Raw genomic sequence first — 23,745 nt, forward strand, 5'->3', positions numbered from 1 at the left:
TAATACACTGTATTTAAGGTTTTAAAAATCTGGTAATTTTTTGGATTCTATGTAAGAAAAAACAATACGGTACATTAAAAAAAACATGTCAAAAGAAAAAAATGCAATGCAACTGGGTAAACACAATCAATAAGTAGTGAAAAATTAGACTGAAATTATTTTTAAATTAATAATAAATCATACAAATTCATTACGATTGTCGACATTCCCTTCAGCTACTTTAAAAAGTCTTTCAGGAAAATAAGATATATGATACAAATACGAATACAATTAGTACTCCCCTCTTGAGAAATTTGATAATATTTAATAATTAATTTACTATACAAATATTGTATTTTTTAAAAGTTTTGCTGCAGAGACATTTAATAATTTATTTTTATTTATAAGCGTTAGCCCTATGGGCTACAACGGGATCAATAATATCAACACATACAAGTTAGTAGTGAGACATTAGTCTGTACTAAGGCTTCCAAACCGAGTAAGAACCGGAACCAGGTCCCCGGATACCCGCGTGTTTTTAAAGTAACCAAGAACAGGCTTATTTTTAACGGGTACCCGGTTCTTTTCATTTCAATATAGTGTTTAATTTCTGTTGTAACACGATTTTAAAGTAGCAAAATTCTCCGTCTTTAATAATCAAATTATATGCATCTCTAAAATGTCTATGAAATTTAATTTGACAGTTGAGAAACGTTTATTCGCTGTTCAAACCCAAACCTAACCCAAACGAATTAACCGGTGAATATATATTCTGATATGCTTTCATTTAGTGAAACTATACTAATACTAGTAAAAATATAACTTTATTAAAAACTCCACATTTACTGTAATATACATGTTGAAGTTAGATATTTTTATAGATTCTCTATTTTTAGAACTGCATATAATTTACTTTATCAAATTAAAACTTATTTATTTTATCACCCCCTAATTTAAAATTAGAGGATGAAAACTGTAATGAGCAGAAAGCGATTTCTGCTCATTACAATTAAAATTAGATCTATAATTTACTGTTACAATTGTAAAATAAAAATCTTGAATTTTAAATATATATTTTGCTGCAAATTCTAAGAAAAATACAGCTCTAAAAGATACATACTAAAATACTGTAAAAATAATTACTATGACTATATAATCGATTATCTAAATACATAAGGCTTCAGTTTTTCATGGAAGGGGTAATATAAAGTAAGAGTTGTAATCTGTCCTTATATAGGAATATCCAAAAATTGATTGATTTAATCGGTAAATAGTTTATTTTTTTAACCTAAATTTAGCTATTTTGAAGCAGAATAATGTTCATTTCAAGGTTGAAGTTATTTTAGAGTAACTGTAGGAGAATCATTTTAAAAATTTAGCGTTACTCCAAAAAGGGTAGTGCTTCAATGTCAACTGTTTTTTTATCATCTTAATACACCGGTTGCATAATTGCCTCTCATCGATGCCCTCTCGAAGTCGAAGTAGAATTCCTTATGCAACCGACACCGGGGACAAGTTGCAGCACTTGCATTCGTGCATTCGATCACAAGGTTAAAACCGCTTACCTACTCGGCCAGTGGTAGTCATCGACGATTACAAAAATGTAGAGAATAGAGCATTTTATGAAGCTAGAGTATATTTTAGAAAAAAATATCCATATGATTATAAAAGTATATTTGTGACAGCTCACTGGAATAAGACTTGTAAAAGTGTATCAGGTAACTTCTACAGAAGCTATTTTTTATGTTATTTATTTATGCGATATTTAAATCTATCTGACTTATTTAGTTATTACATATGACTTACTTTAGTAAAATGCGTTTATGAAAATCACCTATTGTTCTTTGAAACCATGCTTAGCTTTAAAACGTGTTGGTATTTATGCTACGGAAATAATGTACGTCTGTTGGAAGAATAAAACGCGATTAGGTGGATTTCTGAAGAACCATAAAAAAATCTTAGGTTTCAAAATGGCGGATATTAGAAATAACCTCAGTAGAAAAATCTCGTGAAAAGGCGAAAATCATTTAGAAATAAAAATTTAAGTGCTGTAGTTTTAATTAGGCAAAAATATATGTAATAAATATTTTTTTATTAAAATAAAACAGTATATTATTGTAGATATCTTTATATTATTGATGAACGTTGAAGAGAACAAACTTCAATAGGATGATGCTTTGTTATAATGGACGCGAACAATTAAAGGACTAGAACGGATTAATCTACTTTAATTGATTACAGAGCGCTGAGTTACAAAGGAATTTCGGGCTACCATATTTATTCACGAATCGTATAAAAAATGTCAATTATTGCTATTGCTGTTTTACATTTTTTATATTTCAAACAAGATAAATGTAAAAAAACTCTTTCGAATATTGATAAACAAGATTTGAGTTCACCGATAGGCAAATTTTATAGCGTAACTCTGTGAAAGCCCCCATACATTTTTGCAATAAAGTTCTTAGATTGCCATAGCAAAGATAATACCGATTAGGGTAATTGAGATAATCGTAAGCAATTTTATGTCATTTAAATACTTAATACCTCTATTAATAAGAACAGTAAAACATGTATTAAAACATATTAGTAGGTATATATTACTACACATTATTTTTAAAATAACTTTTTAAAAAGCACATACATTTAATGTGAAATCAGCCATCTTGTTCCTTTTTTGTTGTGAAATTTTCAGTAGAAAAAACACCATGAAAAGCCCTCACACATTTTTGGTTTCTTTTAATCTGGTTATTAATGCAAATAGAGCCAGTTTTAGTAGTTGGGAAAAAGCACAAACAATTTTTTATCATTCAAATACTTCCGACCTCTATTAAAAGCTTTCAAGAAAGCATGTATATTTTCGAGCATCTGGTACGGATCCACCTTTTTTTATGCAGCGGCATAAAAAAATGCAGCAAAAAATGCGAATTATTCGAGAATTAAGAGAAATAGCCTTTATAAATATCTCAGCTACATTCGTTAGTCTTGTTTTAAAATTTGAGCTATTAAAAAAATAAAAGAAATCATATTTTAATAAAAATAATTTCAGAATTTTTTTTTATTAAAAATAGTAGATATAAAATTCGTTACTCGATTCAAAAAAATTCTAGAGAAAAACGATAATATTTTTTTGTAATGTTTTAATTACATATTATAAAATGTTGTATTTCTTGACTTTATTTTATATACTCTTTTATAACTTATTTTTTATAAGTTCATGCATTTACGAATTATTAGGAAATGTTTTTAGACTTATTCACTAAATGATAGAGATTCGTAGGTCAGCGAGATTATATGAAAAATATTTTCTTAGCTGTTTAAACTATAGCATGAAAAATGTTGCTTTATCTTTTAAAGCAAAGAGGTCAATCGAAACACTATTTGATACTGTATGAGAGATATAGTGTTGATCTAACTTACAGTATTATTTCGCAGGAATAAAATGCTCTTCTTTGGAAGCAGACAAGGTCAAAGCAATGAAAAAATAATGCCGGAACTATTTTTTTTAAATCCACGTTGGACACGCCTGGTGCGAGTGCAGAAAAAAAGACTGACGTCTCGAATTGACACGGTGGACAGTGGGAGGCAGGTCGGCGCATTCCAATCGGCCGTAGCTGCGCAAAGTTCGCTTGGAATGGTTCCTAGCTGGAGCCAAGGTTTGCGTTAAACGCACCTATTCTGGTGTGACTAGCAAGGCCGTCATCTTACCGCGCGTCTATGGGAAACACGAATAGTGCTAGGCGCCTAGAAAATTCAATTCGACTAAAAGGATCAGACCTTCGCCGGCTGAGTCATCGCACAAGATGACCAAGTGAGCCGAACCCAATTAGAGATTGCGCAACGAGACCGCAAGGTATCTCGTTTCTCGACGCTCGAAAACCAGAATGGACCTGAAGCACGCATGAAAACCAGAAACGAAGCTTCAACCGCCGGGACATTGAGTGTCAGCGAGAGCTCAATGTCAGGAATTGCCATCTTGGGTTGAAACATTTTTTTACTCAAATTTTACTTAAAGAAAATGGGACATGTTAGGTTGTAGATATGTAGATTTGAAGCTGTAAATCTTTCTATGATGATTAAATTTCCTGATTCATTTTGCTCAATAATCATGGGGAAATCCGCGTGAGAATAATGTTGTAGTATTTCATAAAATAAGACAGAAGTTCAATGCATAATATTGCACCTATTACGATATGTATGTATAACTAATTTCAGAACATTTAATGTTTTAACATTATTAATATTCTAAAAATAATATCCCTATTATTATAAAACTATATGAGTAGAATAAATATTATGTATTATATTTATTAAATAAAAGTAAGGCCGCACAGCGAGATTTTTTACAAGAAATAATTGCTGTTTTTAAAACGTATAAAATATAAACGACTGGAAATAAGACATTTTATGGTTTCTTCTGAAAACTGCAAAACAATTATAAGTTTGGAACACCATTAATGTAAGTTATGTACTTTTTACGGTTTGAAGGCCCTGGAAACGTAGGGTTCTTTTATTCATGTAATACAGATCTTTAATTGTAAATCTTAATTTTATTGAAATTAAAAACAAGCATTTTTCAAATACATCATTAAAAATATTACATAAGAAAAAAATACGATACAAATATTTAAAGTCAGAATTTATATATGTTTTTTATTAAGCTAGTGATATTTTGATGCAATTAAATTTTGATATTTTAATAGAGAACGATAAAATGGCAATAAATGTCTCAGAAAAAATAGTATGCATCTATTGTATGTACAAAAGTATATTTGTCATAAATATTTTATGTTGTACCCTTTTTTACTATGATGTGCACTGAGTGTACATGTTATCTAATTATGCGAATATCTCTATAAATATGTCGAAATTAATGTTATTATTTTAGGTATTCCTTCGTAATACACTTACATATTAATTTAGACGGTAACAAAAATATATATTCTGACATAAAAATAGTAGCAGTTAACGTTTGAGTGTTGCCAGTCGAATATACTTTAAAAATATTCGTTATTTTTAACTATTTTAATATCTAATAGCAAAAGATCAACTATTTAAATATGTTGATATAATCATTAAGTTATATATTTTTTTAATATTAAATTCATACATACAGTAGACCCCCTATAACATGGTGAATTGGGGACGTGCTATTTAGATGCCCGTTGAGGGAACCATAGGGAGAATATCTCACCACACGCGCCTGATTCGTACGTATTGCAAAAAAATGTATGAGCATTTCCTAGTCCCCCAACTACACGCACCCAAATAGCACGTTCACAATTTACCGTGTTATTGTGGGGTCAACTGCACTTATTTATTTTTATGTTAACAATAGTTCATATCTAAATTATAATATTTTAATTATTGAACTATTTGTTTTCCATATTATTCTAGCATATTTTAACTGCCGTATAAGAATATTTATGTAATTAAAATTAATATTTTTTCACGAGATTTATTTCTCGAGTAAAATTCTGTGGGGTCTTTTCTTGAAGGCTGCGACCGTGGTCATTCGTAATAATTTGGATTAATTAGACAATAGAATGTAAAGGGTGGAACCACACAAAAGCCCGTTTTACGTCTAGAAAAAAATAGTTTTATGGTGTGATATTGATATGAGCTAAACTGCTTAAATTGAATATATTTTATCTATATCAACAATGTCTTATGAGATATCAGCATTTTAAAAGAACTATTTCGTTTTTAGAACATTGTGTATAACAAAACTACGTTATTATATTATTGGTACCTCTTTTTAGCATACTAGTGATTAACCACAAGTGAAAATACGTAAGAAAACACGATCACAAAAACGTTGAGTTATAAGGCATAAAAATCAACAATCTGACTTTTTTATCAACCGTTGAAGATCTGCTAACACGAACCGCTCTCACGGTTATTCGAAAAACAAGTTTTTCGAACAAAATTCGCAAGGCGTCACTTTTACGTCGCATCGGTGTACAAAATATCAAACGATTGTAGCATATATTATAGTTACAGCAGTAATTATAGTGGATCTCGCAGCAAAAACTCACCGGTCTTTATTTAGAAAATAGCGACCGGTGTTTCTGCAAATCTATGCTGAAATTACGAATTTACCTTAGGCAAGACGTGTTGAAGAAGTGCTCCGGCCTTGCGTTTAGCAGCCATGGTCACCACCAGATCAGCCAGCTGGCTGAAGCGGCTCCTTATGCGTCTCTCCTCGCACCTGTCGCTGTCTCGCTCTTCTTCGACTACTTCACACTGTCTCTATCTTCCTCTATCTCGCGTTAAATCTTCGCATGCCGGCGGCGAGCGGTCATCTCCGCGAAGACTCTATTGACGATGGTTCACTTTACCGAATTTGTTTTGGATGTTTGTATGACGAAGTGACCGCGATTAAGAGTAATGATACATATGAATATTTAGTGTGAAAGTAACCCTAAGTTACCATTTTGGTTTAAAGCAATTAGATTAGGGTAAAACGTTTATTGCGAAAGAGGGGAAAAAGTGACTAAGCACTCGAATGGTGATTGTAATATAAAGAGTGCTTTAGAATCTATTCATACATGATGATTGAAATTATATAGTTTTTTAATGGCTCTTCTAAATAACTTTTAATAAAAAATAAAGTTTTTATTAACTTATTGTTTTTAATGTTAAAAAGATAATCTATTGCAATGCAAGAAATCTATATACAAAAAAAGTTTATAAATTATTAATGTTGAACTGATAAAAAAACAATATGTTTTATATATTTAGTATGAATTATAAATATTGCGGTCACTTCGATTATTAGTTCATTTTACTATATAATCGACTGATTTTTAGTTCTTTATTGCATCCAACCATTTTACCGTTTTATAAATATAATATAAAATAAGAAGTGTTTATTACTAGCATTATTGTTATTATTATAAAGTCAGCATAGTAATAATTACTAACACATTAAACTTGAGTCTAGTGAATATTTAAAAAAAATTTCATGAGTCGCTTAAAAAAGTAATAAAAAAATTGTTGATCTAAGAGTTGAATAGAACTGATAGTTATTATTACAATTTAAGGCTTTTGCTTTTAAATTGCAAATTTGATGTTGATATTTAAGCATAAAATATTCACGAAATACATTATACTAGATAAACCATTTATTATAGTATTTTATATGTATACATATACAAGTTACTTGAATATTACTATTTGCTAAAATCAAAGTTTAACAAACCGACAATGAACCTTGTAGATAAAAATAATATAAAGTCTAAGCTAATTTATTCTATCTGTCAATATATTAAGATAACGTTTAATATTACACATAATTTAACAGATAATGAATATTAAATATTTAGCTGATTATTAATGTTAATTAAATTAATTTATCGATTTAAGTAGCATGCTTATTTATTTTATTTGACAATATGATGTAAAAAGTTGAGTTTCCCTAAATTAAAGCAGATTTCCATAGGGCAAACTAGAGTAACTAGATGGCCTATAAAACTATAGTATATGGAAATATATTTATATTGTTTTTAAATATTGATTATTAGTATAAAATAGTGATGCTAACACTATACACGGGTAAACAACAGGGGACGACAACTTGTCTTAAGAATTAATAAAAAATAACTAATTAAAATAATCGGAATCAAAAATAGTTAATAAAATTTAAAACTTATGCATTCTGCCATAGGCTAGTAATATGTAAAACAAAAACGTGGTACAAGAGTTGAATCACCGGAATTGTACCATTGTTCAGGCCATGGCACACATGTTGTATCATCGGCCTGTATAGTGTTAAAATTTTTTGTTTCTACCATTCTAATATGAAAATCTCACATCTCCAAAATTGCAAGGATGCATAGTGTCTGAGTAAATAAAATATAATTAAATAAACTATTGAAAATATTAATATGTGAAAAAAATTGATAAATTTAGGTTTTATTGTTACTTAAATTCAATCAATAAATGTTCATGCAAATTTACACATACCACTATCGATGTATAAAATACAGCAAAAGTAATAACTGAACACTTATAAATAAAAATTAGAATTTTCCTGCAAATTTTTTTCCGACTAATGCCAAAAAATCTGGATCATATTTTTCCAGCGTTAGTTGTGCCAGCGTACAGTCGTTTCGATTATACGCCAAATAAAACGTAACATAACGACTGGAATGTATGTGTGTTTTCACCGTGATGCACACGCACACAAACGCGTGCAATTTTATGCACAGTGCGAAACTAATTTGGCCGATTTCGCGCAAAATTTGCGGATCGATCGAGCGACGAGATTAGTGTTATCGCTGGAAAGAGTAGGCGCTGGCAATATGACAGTGCGCAGAGCGAATGCGTTGTGCGTGCCACACTATATGTATATACGTATATATATGTGTATGTATGCACACAGATGCGTTTCGGCAGCTATGTTGTTGCTAAAATTTCGGCCGCGCGCATCTGATATAATGTATGGAATTATTCAACGCCCACGTACCATGATAATGCGCGCTGCCGTGTGCAAAAATAGATAGGATTATTTATTTTCGAACGCGTTGCCTCGACTAAATTTAAGGCGAGTGACATTTGTAAGTTTTTCGTTTAATGCTCATAAAAGATATTTTTTATATTTTAGTTTACCGCACTCGCAAACCCAGCTTCATTTCATATTGAAAAATTATATTATAAGATGCAGTTTAGATTCCATATTAAATAACTCTATGTACATACAGTACTGTGCAAAAGTCTTGGGCAAAAGAGTTATATATTTAACGAGTTTCTACCTCTATTCATAATTTTTGTTAATGTTTGAGTAAAAACAATTAACATATCTTTGGCACCTTTTGCTTTTTAAGTGTCGTAAATGTTATGACATTATGCTTAATTACAGAACATGAATTTTTTTACCAATTGTCTTTTTTCACATTAAACTCTAAACATTGTGTTTGACATTTAAACTCTGCGATTTAACAGAGAAAAGATTTTTTAAGGTAATAAATAATCATGTATCACCAAAAAGGCATAAGTAATAAAAATAGCACAAAATTGAAATATATCAAGAACAACAGTAATATAGAAAATGTCGAGAAAAAGACAGACATTTATTTAAAAGTCATAAGGTACAAGAAGCCCTATGTGTTACAGCGGAATAAACACAATCAACACCTACAAGTAAGTAACACATTTTTTTGATAATAAACAATTATTACAGCTCAAAAAATGTCACTATGTAGGTAGTAGTATAGAATGTAAATCGAGCGTTTAATAGCTTGATGTACACCTGAACTCAAAACTTGAATTTAATACACAAAGGACTTGCCGCCAATGCGGTTTCTATGCCAATATTTTTTATTAATTTTAAATGACAGGCCTTAGCACATGTTACAACAAGATAAGCACAATCAAAACCTACACGTATATAGTATTACAACAGAATTAGTATAGCTGTTTAATGTCAGCTATGAGGAGCTGGTCCGGTTCGTATCATATAATTTTAATATGTTATGCTTCTTTATATATATATATATATATATATATATTATTTTAATTTAAATAAATATATATTAATTTAATAAATTTATATTTACATAATAACTACTAATTCCAATCTTAAATATAGAAAGAAAACTATTTTGTATATAGAATTAAAATATACTATGTACAAATAATAAAATCTGATGTTTAAATACAGCAATAAATTATCTGCGAAAAAAATCTTTAGTTTGAATATTTACAAATAATAATGCAAATTTCACGTTTCTTTACAAATACTTTAGCAAATATTTCGTAAATTGAAGCATAGAACAAAATTTGTGATAAAGCGATCAAATGCTTTCACGAGTACGTTTTAACGATTCTTTAAGTAAACGACATCAGTGCACTCCAAAAATCAACTCAGGGCACACTGCATGGGCAGCGGGAGAGGTTCCAAATGTAGGTCAAGTGCAAGAAATGTGAGTAAGCTATTATTTATGGGTGAAACCAATATGTCAAAAAAATATTTTTTCATAACCGCATAAATCGATCATTTAGTTTTATCTTTTCTTTTAGTTCCCTCAGAATTAAACAAATTAATTATCATTTTTAAGAAATCAAAATTACTACTATTCTAGACTTTTAATAATATAGCAATGTATTGTACTTGAAGAATTATTACTCAGATTAAAAATAATGTCTAGTAAGTTTTAAATGGCTTTAGATATATTCATATGTTTTTCATAAAATTGGAATTAAAAGCATTGTTGCTTGGCATAGTTACAAATATTTTTTTTGCTTTTATCATAGGCAAAAATAAATATTAATATAATAAATCTTGATTTATTGTATATGAATTACATAAATGTAGCATATTTTTTGTATGTAATATTTGTTAGAAAAGCTATATTAAAGGTCATTACAGTACAACATAGTGGAGTAGGAAGTGAGTTCTGTGACGGACTCTCCTTGATCAAGCTAGGTATCATCATAATATTAAAGGAAAGCATTTAATAGAGGAATATTTCAATATATTATTATTTAATTGTGGAGAGATTATGTATGTATATAAATATATACTACTTTTTAAAGTTATATTAAAACTTATAGTTTATTATGGAGTAGTAAATTTAAAGATGCAGCGTCGAAGTGCGATTCGGGGGTTAAAACGTGTACTACGTAGGCGTGGGGAAGAAAAGTGACGAGTGCACGAAGGCAAAGTGGTAGGGTGGCGCAGATAGGGAGAAGGGGGTTATATGCATACGACGAGTGTGTTGGTGCGCGACGCACGCACACCATGGTGCGCTCGCCCACGACCACCGCGAGCAATTTATTGCGAAAGGTCAGTGAGGCCGAATTTGCAGCCGAACCGATACGCAAGATCCGCGCGCCAATTTCGAACCGGTTGAGCCGTTTCCGGTCGGACAGTGGCGCCGCGTGAAGTCATAATTAATTGAGCTCGCGCCCGGATAAGGTTAAAAAAGTTGTTTCGGAAAACTGTTTTCGATTAATCAAATATAGTATTATTTGCGCTGGAAAATTATTGAATAATCACATATATTACAGATCAATTAAGCGATTATTGAGATGTTTTAAATTTTTTATGTGTTTCAGAAACAAGAATTCGTAATTAATTATAAATCAAATCGATCTTCTTGTAGAATTAAAAACTTATTATTATCATTGTAGAAGACACAAGGGAAACATTTAGTCATCCCCTTAAGCATCTGAACAGGTGATGTCACCTTTAGAATGAGAATAATCATATGACAACTTATAATGTAAAACAATTTTGCACCATTATATTTTTAATATGTCATTGGTTCTTAAGGTTTTACTTGAACAAAATGTTTTTAATAATAATTTTATTATTATCAAAATTATTTTTATAAAACTAAAGACTTGAATTACCGCATTATTTTATATATAAAATAATTTAACTATAACTTTGTGACAAAACTGTAATTAAGTTTAATCTCAGTGTAACACGGCAGTAAGATAACCTGGAAAACTAAATTTCATTTGCAATTAAAAATTAGCATTAGAATAACAAAAATGATATTTGTGTGTTTTTATTAAAATAATTTTGAGCCCAAAAATATTATTTAAATTGACATTTGATTATTCAGTCTAATTTTTTTTCAAATTTCAAAAAAATATAAATTTTCTGTAAATTTAAAAAAATAAAATCAATGATTTCTTAAAATATCTAATAATATATAATTTTGTTTTTAGTTAAAATTATCTTATTTTTGTGGCAAATCGTTAAAAAATATTTTTATATTATTTCCAATGTAAACTATTGTTTATTGGTAATCAGTACTTTCATTTATAAAAATGTCAGTCTAATCCTATATGTTTACTACATACATATTATATATAAAAATATTTTTTAATTATTATTTTTACACATTTTTAGATAAGCAAAAAAAATATTTTTTTAAAAGTAAATTACTACAAATATCTGCGCGTTTCGTAAATTAATTGCTATTTTTATTTATATGACAGCCTTCGTTTAACTTTGGTTAATAAATTTGATCGATCAAAGTTATAATTACAATTCTAAATAAAAAAATGTGGGGTTATTGCAAATGTTGTTAAAATCCTGCATGACTAAATATCATTATTTTTGACATGGCAATTCTAAAAATTACATAAGTCGATTTACGCCCCTTCAATGTTCAAGGGTTCAATTAAATACGCTTGACAATTATGACGACGCAAGATGTATGCACGTAGATTTTTAACTCTCACAGTGATTACTGGTTTTGATTTAAGTCAGTTACAAGCTCAAATGTATCTAATTTACATATAATTCTATAGTCTACTAATAAGCAACTTAAGGAAAAACCGCATATATTTGCAATAATAAATAAATCTTATCAATAAAAATTTAATATAAAACCTTCAGATTTAGTCATGATCGGATAAAATAATCTTATGCAGATAACATATATATGTATAAGATTCTGATGCAGAGTTTATATAAACAAAGTATTCAGATTGAGCACACATTTTTACTTGATACAGTCGCTATCGATACGCGAGTCTTTATGTGTCTATTATAAACATTTCGTATCTCAAAGCGATTACCGACAGCGTTGAAATTGCACACCACATTATAGTATTTGTTTATGAATACGTGCAAAATATTCATTCGAGTCGGTCAGCGATTTATCAGACAGCTGATAACGTCGCGCTGAAGGATCTCTTCGATATTGCCGCCTAACTGAATGTGATAAAAACAGTGAATATAATAAAAAGTGACTCATTTGGAATGAGCGATTGACTCTTTGTTATGGGACAAAGAAAATTTAGTTCAGGGCTACTTATAAATGCCCAAATTTAAATTGTGTTGTAAAAAAATAATTGGAAATATGAATAAAAATATTGTTCGTTATTTTATCATATTTGAAAGTATATAATATAATTAGTTAAATTATGACTTATATATATATTTGCAGATTTAAGGCGCTTGTAAGTTCCAGTATTTTGCTTATTTTGTTGAAAAACTGTCTTCTAGTATTAATTATGTAATTCTTAGCGGCTTTTAGATATTTTTAATTTTCAACTAAGAAGCGAATTTAAAATGATTTACTTAATTCTCTCGAGTCTTTAAGTGTAAATTTGGCAACTTCACTTAATACTGGCAATTTGTTCTCAAATATGCCACAAAAATTTCACGCATTGAAATTGTAAAGAAATTCACAAAAAAAAAACATATGTGTGATTTCACATATTTTTTCGCCGCTATCAAATAAATAAAAAAATATGATAAAAAACATAGGTTAATGTGTTTAAAATAAAATTAGAATTTCGGTGTTTGGTAATTTATATGACTTTAAAATAAAAGTAAATTATAGTTTCGATCACTTTTTCGATAATTCTAATCAAAACCTTTTTCTTTCTAGTAGCCCGGCCAGAAATATTGCGCTCAGTTATCTCTTAAGCAAAATATAAGTTATTTGTTCACACATTAAAAAACACGATACAAAAAAAATCATCTAAACACGTGTTACTCATTCCGCGAATAATGCCTATAAGTTTGCGCGAACTTTGCAATTTATCTATTTCTGTGCGCCAGTGCAAAACTTTAAAGAACTTCAGCGACGAAACGCCGACCTTGAACTATTTTGAAGGACTCCTTTTGCAAAAATATTTTTCATGATTTTTCCCTTAGACAATAAAAATGGTTGGATGCGATTCGGAACATTATCATTATATAAAATATGTAATATAAATAAAAACATATAATCTTACGTACTATGTAGTAAATCTTATCTTCGATTGTATTGTTATTGTACTTTTTTTAATAATATTTTTGAAGCACTTTTCCTGAAGAATGTTTTTTTACTGATTTTAATCAAAGATTTCGGCGTTGACGAAAAATGAAAATCCGAATCGGAGTTTTTCGCGAAACGTCAGACTCGCAGAGTAAATGTTCGAGTGTTCTCTGTACAGAGCGGAGAACGCGGACGCGCGTGCGACGCCGACGACTGCACGCGGCGCACTGCCCGCACCACAGGCACTGGATGCATCAATGGACAGACACACATTACGCGCGCGTATAGTCTGTCCGTCTGGAAAAAACTCACAATAAAACGGACAATAAAGAAAAGCATCACTAATCGAAATATAAATGCAGAAAACCATAACGAAACTGGTTAACTGAACTTATAAGTAATGTTACTGTGCTAGAAAATTTCGGTTACTTCTCAATCGCCGGTTCCATTAAAAAAGGACCAAAACAATAACAGAAATATTGGTATAATAAGAAGCTATGTAAAGTATGGATACAAAATATGTAAAAATACATATTTACAATACTACGATTTTAATTGAGTAAGAATCAAATGAAGAACATCCAAACCAAATTTTGACCAGTAAAAGAGCGCAAAAAACAATTATCCATTCTCAGAAGTCAAAAATCCACGTCAAAAGCAATAAAATCGTGCCGTCGCCGTCGCAGTGGGAACGCTCGTTGCCGAGCGTTCCCGCTGCGACGGCGCCGACACGATTTTATTGCTTTTGACGTGGATTTTTGACTTCTGAGAAGTGATAATTGTTTTTGCGCTCTCCTATTGACCAAAATTCGGTTTAAATACACTTGATCAATACTCTCATATCAATAAATTTACAACCACCAAAAATGATTTTTTTTAATTTTTCAAAAATTATTGCTTGTATAATAGTTATCACGACGCATTGGAGAAATTTGTCAATTCATGATGGTCAGATTTATAATAAAAATGAATAAATAAGTAAAAAGCTGTGCACTTTCATGACATCATAGCTTACTGCACGAGAGTTTTTCTTAAAAAAAAATTTTGTACTGTTTGCCACAAATATAACTTGATTGAACAATTTATTTCAAGAATTCATTGTTTTTATAGTTAAAAAAATATTAATTTTTAATTATTTTTTTATGATAGAATATGCTAAATATATTAATTTTGATGTAGAAAAACAAACTTAAAAAGGCAACGGTAAATTTTTCATTGTTTGTTTTGTTGTTTCACACATTTTTGTTGTCTAAGGGAAAAATCATGAAAAATCATTGTTTGTTTCACACATTTTTGGTTTCTTTTAATTTGATTATTATTAATGCAACTAGAGCCAATTTTAGTAGTTGAGAAAAAGCACAAACAATTTTTTATCATTTAAATACTTTCGACCTATATTAAAACCTTCCAAGAAAGTATGCATATTTTCAAACATCTAGCACAGACCTACCCATTTTATGCAGCGGTATAAAAAATATACTGCGGTTGAAAAACACATAAAAATATTCGTAAAAATTTTTTTTTTAAAAAAAGGCTAGGAAAATTTTCGAGAAATTATTTGATTTTAATTGTAAATTCTTGAATTGGCATTTTTTCGAAAAATTCTAAAGTAATAAATAATAATAAAGAAACACCAATAACAGTATGAAAAATATCATAAAAATGTTTTCCTATTACCTTGTATTATTTTTAAGTTTCTCAACAGTCATGACGATAATGTCAATAGTTCTCAAAATCAGCGTTCTTTCAACATGAATCTAGCTAGATTATATTACTTTACATTTTTATTTGTATTTACACGAACAATGGAAAATCGCGTTTCGTTCGTGCCGTTCGAACGCACCACCACATAATTTCCAAACTGTGCCAGTGTTAGCACGCGTTCGGGTCCCCCGTACACAAGTGTTTACATGCGTGAGGGCCCCCGGAGCTCTATGTGTGTACGTACACGTTAGCGCGCACACATACACCTATACGTAGTGCACGTGTATGGCGAGGTGCTCGCGTGCGTGTGTGTGTGCGTGTGGGTGAGGCCCGATTATCCCGACCCCGTGTGGGCGGCGGAGGGTGGATGGGTACGTTGATACGGTCCGCACATTACTGACACCCCTTGGCAAAAGTGGAAGCGCTGCGCAACCCTTATATATTTTATTTTAATTTTAATTTACCACAGACAATCACACATGGTGTATTAAAATATCACGTCACAGAAAAAGTACGCGAAAAATAATGCATATGTAATGATCAAATCTACTAAAAAAAATTATTAATTGTATCATATGTCCTGATTCTAAATAGAAGAAAGCTCATTTTAATATAAATTTATTGTAAATCTTCCGTTGTAACATGATGCGTTACAACTGTGTAAACACAATCAATAATCACAAGTAAATAGTGTTTTACCAGAATATTTTTTTTTATTAAATATAAATTATTTTATTTTAATTATTAATTATGATATACATCTGTGAGAAAAATCAAATCTGTAATGATCGATTGAAATTATATTTATATAAAAATCATTAATTATGATCTCCTGGAAACGCTATAAATTAAAAAAAAAACACTAGGGTTCATAAAACAGATAAACTGGTGAAACCAGTGCTTATTTAAAAAAATAAGATACAATGATTCCTATGAATAATATCATTGTATTATACATTAATTCAATTTTGTAACACAATCATTTTTAATTATGATATAATATGTTACAACGTAGTTTATATACTAAAATTAAATCTTATAAAGAGCTTTTATTTATAAATTAAAATAAGCTACGAAAAAAAAAGTTGTAATTAAGATTTAATTATGTAGAGTTATGCATTGATTTAGAATATATTATTAGTTTATTTTAGCACATTTATTTTGTTATAAATATTATGTAAGGCCGGAAAAGCGTAGTCTATAAATTACTAGATAAATTATTTATATTAAAAAATATAAATTAAAGCTATTAGCAGAGCTTTTTGCACTATATTTTTTAAAAGATTCTCGAATTATCTATAATTATACTTTTAAACTTATAAAAATATAGGAAATGGTATAGTGATTTATTTTTGTCAAATATTACATGATGTTCTTACTTTTATGTTGAAATATATAAATTTTGAGCAATTTTCATTGAGTAGAGTGTACTTCCCCGCATGGGGTAGATCCCCGGGTGCCGGGAGGGTTGATGGGTTAGTCAGAGTGTGGGTGGTGCTGTCGGAGGGTCGAGCCCTGAGGAGGTTTCGGTGTCGTGCGAGGGTCAATTTTCTAAATTGCAAAAAAATAACGGAAATTCAGATGGAAGTGAAATGCTCAAATTATGATCACGAATGGCATCAAGGACGAACCAAAAATCTCTCTCAAAACACGAACTTTGATACTATTTTAAAACATTAAATTAAATAAATTATAAATCACTCGCACTGATTCCCATACATAAATTATATAAAAATTACCTCTTTAATTGCTAGAAAATTAGTAAAATAAATAAAATATATAATATTCGGAAATATTTGACGTTTGATAGTCAGTCGGCTCTGATTATCTTACGAAACGGTTTGAATGTGTCGAACTCAAGTTTTGGATACTAAACATATATAAAGACATTTTTGTCAGATATAATTTATTATATTCACTAGATTTTCACGGGAGCAAATAAAGATGTAGAATGAATATTATTGTAGCAATTTATTTATTATTCAGATATTTTCATTAGATTAATATCTATACTGTGAAAATTCAACGATTTTCACTGTTGGTTTAAGAGTGAATCTATATAAACAGTACGATGTACTAATGGTTTAAGTCGGTAGAACTGGGTTCGAATCCTATTTCCATTGTGTTTGGGAGATCAGAAATAGTAATAATTATTATTTATTTGAATTAAATTAAAACACTCGAGACCTAACAGGTTACCCCAGTGGATCACAATTGTAAAAAACTTTAAATATTATTATTACAATATACAAAAATATATAATACAAGTAAGATTAAAAATAATACAGAATAAAAAAATGTCGTGAAATAATAACATTTATTAACTGGATCAGCTCCTCGTAGCTGAAATTAAATATGCGTAAAATCTGAACATCGACTGCCATAGGCATGTCTGCTAAAGCGGACGTCCTGGCTCTAATGAACATCAAAATAGGATGCTAAATATAAAAAAAAATATATAAAACTGGAATTACAAGTTTTTGCGAGAACTCACCGAATCATATTCCAACTAGAGTTCTCAAATCGAATATTCGAATTATTCGCCCGTTTTTCATCTATATAAGTATTCGAATAATTTATCGAATATTCATAAAATATTCGTAAAATCGCTCCAAAAACCATGGTTATTTATACACCTTTATTTTGTCAGGAAATATGTGACAATTTGACGCTCCTTCTCATCAATAAAAAATATTATTGGCAATATATACTATGACCGAAATTCACAGAATTCGTTTGTTAAACGAAGCAAAATATTGGAAAGGCCCACCATTTATTATCGTTTAACGCTTATCGCAAAAACAAGTATATATTTGAATCACTATTGATTTGCACAAATATAAGAAAAAAACAAATATTCAATTACAATTATATATAAAAAAATTAGTAATTTATTATTAGAGCATAATCTAGATTATCAACACGTTAATTTAATATATTATTTTAATATTTAAAAAATGGAATTTGCTTTGTTAAGGTATATCCTTTAGCTGTGTGCCGTTGCAGGTTCCCCGGCTCACGTGTCTCGGCAGGGCTGCGCCCCTTTCCGACCCATTTCGGGGCTTCCCTCGGGGGAGAAGGTCCGGAGCCGCGGAAGGAGGCGAGGGGAGGGGGCGCTGGGGCTCCCGTTAGCCCCCATTACTGTCTATGCCTATCCGCACGCGTGCTTATCTGCCTCCGCTCGTGTGGCCCCACCGTACTACTTGGCCGCACAACTTTGGCCACCCCAACTTATGGCCTGGGAAGCCGTCGAAAACACTATATATTATATTCCGTTGAAACAATAATAAAAAATAAGCTAGTATAGACCATAATGATACTTTTAAAAAGCGATATTTACAGCGCTATAACCTAGCCGTTGTATTTGCTTAGGTAAGGTTAGTTATTTTATATTTTTGGAGTAGGCATATTTATAGATGTTAATTAGTACATTAACATATTTTATTTCATCAAAAAATTTCAGACTAAAACTACTACTAAGTAGTAATAGTCCGTAATTTAAAAGTAGATAAAAAATATTTAAAAACATAGTCGATCGGAGCCTCGCCGATCGGCGACTTTCTCTCTCTTCACTTGGCCATGTAAACTTTAATTTTAACTAACAATGTACGTTAGCAATAGTATAAAAAATACGATTTCGTCAGATATGTTTTGCTAAAGGCATGTATAACTTCACAAAAATATTGTGCGGAAAGCAACGCATGTACCGAAGTAAAAAATGGCGTTGGGCAAGTTTTACGGAAACTTATCTTATAAAATATTAATTTAAAAGTGAATAATACTGGTACTGGTATCTAATTATATTAATTTTCAAAATTGTAATATTTCAATACATTAAATAAAAAATAATGGCTTGAATTTAAAATGATTTTTTATTATAAACTAGTATACTAGAAAGATATGTATGGTTAAATAGCAAAAATAATTGTGGGAAATATATGCTTCGTTCTCGAAAGCAATATATGCTTATTTTTTTATTTGAAGCTGTGTTTATCATAGTCTTCGTACTTTATATTAATATGGTTTCTTGGTGTGAATATAACAATGATTCTAATTGATGGTATACATTGCTTATTACTATAAATTATTTTTATAAATTTATTTTGAATATAATGTTTTTTAATTATCACAATGTTTATTTCATAGTAAGTACAACATACCAGCAGTATAGTGAGTGACTAATATCTGAAAGACCTAGATCCAGATCCCATATGAATCTTGGTGTTTTTGAGAGATGAAAATTAGTGACTATTATATAATTACAGATTGGGATTTACTTATTTCAGTCTAGTGTCTCACTATTTAGTCATAGGTTTTGATTGTGTTTATCTTGTTGTAACGCATAAGTCTATATGTTATAACAAAATACTTTTAGAAAAATATTTAAATAAAGCTGCTGCAAGATAGCTGCAAGCTCATAAATGAAAAGTTAAATTAATTGTGTATTAAATTCAAGTTTGGGGTCCAGGTGTACATACACGTATTAAACGTTCAATTTACATTCTATACTACTACTGTATTTACTTTGTAGAATTAGGTAAAGTTTGTCTACGTTTAGTTAATATAATCACTCATGTTTTATTTTGTTTAATTTTAATTATTCACCTCTCAAAATATTTGTTTAAATGTATTCAGAGTTGGTTTAAGATTTTGATCATTCATTTTTAACTTCTAGTTAAAATTGCAGCTTCGCGAAATTTTTTTTTTAATTTTTTAATGATATGGAATAAAAATTAGTGTAACAATAGGAAAGGATTAAAGCTGGATTTTTTATTGAATTTTTCCTAATGGTTGCCAATAGTAACACGAAAACAGTATTTTTGGCCATTATATCATATATGTAAATATGATCAAATAAATTTGTAGAATAGAGTTACTTTAAACTACAGTATGATAAATATATAGTAGAAATTAAAATAAATATACCATTAGGATAGATTTAAATGAAGTTTCTTTTTGTGGAGACCACACAGAGCACTCGTATGTGGAGATTTTATTATTGAAACTCGCATAATTTACTCTGACCAAAAGTGATTATTTATCAATAAGGATCAGCTAGACAATAATGCGATTACACAAAGGCTCTCGTTGCGAATGTAACTAAAGAGTTCCATCATAAATAACACGCAAGATTTCTCCGGTGTATTAAATTAATATTTCTTTGTCACCGTAAGACAAATAGCACCGTAAGGCCACAAAGTTCCCGTTACACAATTCAACCTTTGATATATCCATCCAAAGGCGTATACTTATTTTGTTGTTCTACGAAGCGAATGCAGGATTGTGATTGGTAAGCAAGGCCTGACTCTGGCAGACACTCAAAGAGACTAGCAGTTTTACCCCACCTGGCAGACGCGCCCCCACTGACACACGCGAATATACGACCTGAGACTCCCAAACACGATCATCGCAGCAAGAGGAACTACATACAAACACTATCACTGCCACCTACAAGATCCACGGACATCATCCCTGCGTTTCTCCACCATTGTTCGGAGAAAACGATACTAGCCCATCATAGTAACCGCAATATATGTGATATAATCTAATAAAATTCTTACTAGTTTCCACCAGCGTTTAACTGGCTGCTAATTCCACCCCTTAGGGTTAGATACCCGAAAGCGCTGGATTGATACGAACACGCAAAGTTCAAAACCCGATTTTTTGACGCCTTCCGTGCCCGTTAAAACAGTTTTTAACACAATAAGATTTTGAAAGCAAAATTTTCTATACCCTATTTGTGTTAACACAGTCAGTTCGAGAGCTATCCATTTCATCATTATTCATAATTGAAAAAGAGATGGCAAGTTTGGGTTTACGCTCCTACTATTAGCTCTAAAGCACATAATACGTTCGATATACTTGTCATTACTCCGATTTATGAGCTTTTAATTTTCGTATATTTATTTGTGGCACCTTCAAGTCTTAAAACGATAATCCAATAATAAATTCCATTCATATAAAACGCCATAAGATATTTCTAATGATCACACCTAAGATTAATTTTATTATTAATAAAATAATATTATATTTTTACGCAATACATATGTATATAATATACGAGTTTTATATTATATGTATGTATATATGTTTATAGATAATATATGTATATGTTACATGCATATTATATAATTATGTAAGTGTGAATGCCAAAAGTTGATCCATTACTTGTTGAATATGTAGGTCACTCGTGTTTTACGGCAAGTTTTAAAGGTCACCACCAATTAACTCGATGTAAATGAGGTGTAATAATTTAAAAGCGTTTACTTTGTGAGGGGTGCCGATGAAGATTTCGATGCTTTTGCACCCTCATCCGTTTCGCATTGATACGTGTGCTGTGTGTATAGGTTTTTAATTATTCGGAATCGTGGCAGGGAGATGGCGAACGCAGGGTTGAATTTACATAATATAATTTTAATTAAATCGTTAAAAATATTATATAGTAAACATCATTTAATTATATACAAATATATATATTAAGAGGGTTGTATTTCTATTATTAAAAAAGAACAATTAATTTAAATAAAATGAACAATCTTATAATAAAAAATATAAACTAATTTTTCGGATAGTTTTATTATACATATATATGTAAATATTATTATCACTAAAATAACAATTATGTAAAATAACTAATAATTTAATCTGTTTGAGATAAAAAATGATTGCTCTCTTCGCGTCTAATATTTTAGAAAAATAAAAGTTAAAAATAATGTCAACATAAAACTTATATATATACAAAAATATCAGTATTGTTATTGTTTTAATATATGTTTTACAGTATTGAAAACCCCGTTAGAACTTAAAGATGTGTTTATAAGATATGTACACTGAATCACTCGTACAAAATGCCCATTACAATTTACTATATATATATTCATTTATTGTTTTATTTTTTATTATTTGATTAGTCACCGACAGCGGGGAGGGGCAGGTAGGCAGGAGAGCCGACATAATGAGGAAATCCGTTTGAAAATGATCAAGTGCGTCCTCCTGACAAAGAACATGGCATGGCAAACCCACGCGCGCCCCCTAAACCTACGTGTCCTTTTGCGTTCGCGGGTGGGGCACTAATGCCGATGGGGACCCCGGGGGCGCGCGCTCACACCCCAGCGCGGCGACTCGCTAGCGGCTTCGGGGGCGCCACTTCTGAAACGAACGAGTCGCGATCGGATCGAAATGAAAGTTTCTTACAAAAAAATATATCACACACATACACTGTGACGTATTTTATCGCACATGAGACAAATAACGCGCCTTTATTTTATGTGAGAGGCTTAAAAACAAAACTATACTTGTGAAAACAAATATATCAATATTAAATATATATGTAATAACATAAGTCAGAGAAGCATCATAAAACGTTTCTATGCACAATATTAAATTTAGAATATACTTTAATCAGTATATAAATTTAACTCTTATTTTTGCAAAATCATTGACAATTGCTCATATGCCATTTCGAAATCAATAGATAAAATTAAAAGCCCTTTTCATATTTTTTTAGTCATTCGTGACCTTAAATACTTTTTAATAAGGCTTAATTTTTAAAAACTTTTTTCAAGACAGGCTACAGATATAAGAATTGTCAGAATTATTCGAATTGCAGTCATTGCGCTGGAATATATTTTTTTTAATTCTAATCGTTAATCGTTGATTTTAGGACATATTGTGGTGAAGAATATGGCTTAACCAATCTTCAGATTAATTTTAATTCTTCACAGAGTTCAAGGGCATCAATATCCAATGACTAATTATCGGTGACCTTGCTCTTTATTTTTTTTACAATTTTCCATCAATGCATCTGGCAAAACATTTATTAAACCATTGATGGTATTCAAAAAAATATTATGTATATGTTCATCACAACCTTCATTTTCTTAAATTTTCGCGTCTGCAAAAGCTTTTTTAAAAAATGATGCAGATATTTTGAGGGCTGCTGATAATTCACGAATTGCAATTTTCATTAATTTAAATACATTTTCTTTGTAACCTCGGAAAAAGTCAAAAGAATGAAAGTTCTTAATCTAATTCTAGTTTTAAAACTTTCATTAGGTCAAGTCCAAAGTATTTCTCTCAGGGGAAAATGAGTGGGAGAAGAAGTAAAGATAGATGTCGCATCTCGCATATTGCAACATAGTTTGTTTGCGCTTTGATGTTACACTATGTTTTAAAAATATGATAGCTATTCGTACAGATATTACTATGGACTTCTGATATAAAATGGCTGATTAAAGTATATTCAAACCAAATTTTGGTCAAAAGGAGGGCGCAAAAACAATTATCGCTTCTCAGAAGCCAAAAATTCACGTCAAAAGCAATAAAACCGTGTCGA

At 30.2% G+C, this 23,745-nt stretch overlaps 1 protein-coding gene across 9 annotated transcripts in view; it reads right to left on the reverse strand.

Moving 5' to 3' along the window:
- The window catches only part of LOC148231756 (nucleolar protein 4), a 314,898-nt gene that overhangs the window by 29,051 nt on the left and 262,102 nt on the right, over positions 1-23,745 (reverse strand). For 2 of the 9 annotated variants that reach the window (XM_088192007.1, XM_088192004.1), the window contains exons 1-2: positions 13,688-13,935; positions 6,079-6,294 (exon numbers count right to left, since the gene is read on the reverse strand). The exons of 6 other annotated variants lie outside the window; for them this stretch is intronic. In XM_088192007.1, the coding sequence (XP_088048133.1) occupies positions 6,079-6,129 (51 nt within the window). In that variant the 5' untranslated portion in view covers positions 6,130-6,294; positions 13,688-13,935. Of the gene's footprint in view, positions 1-6,078; positions 6,295-13,683; positions 13,936-23,745 lie in introns of those variants that run through there. One more of the 9 variants, XM_088192005.1, reaches the window with a different exon arrangement.

The sequence above is a fragment of the Plectrocnemia conspersa genome, unplaced genomic scaffold (assembly GCF_051122295.1).
Source record: "Plectrocnemia conspersa isolate PC_06_02 unplaced genomic scaffold, ASM5112229v1 ptg000009l, whole genome shotgun sequence".
Classification (NCBI taxonomy): domain Eukaryota; kingdom Metazoa; phylum Arthropoda; class Insecta; order Trichoptera; family Polycentropodidae; genus Plectrocnemia; species Plectrocnemia conspersa.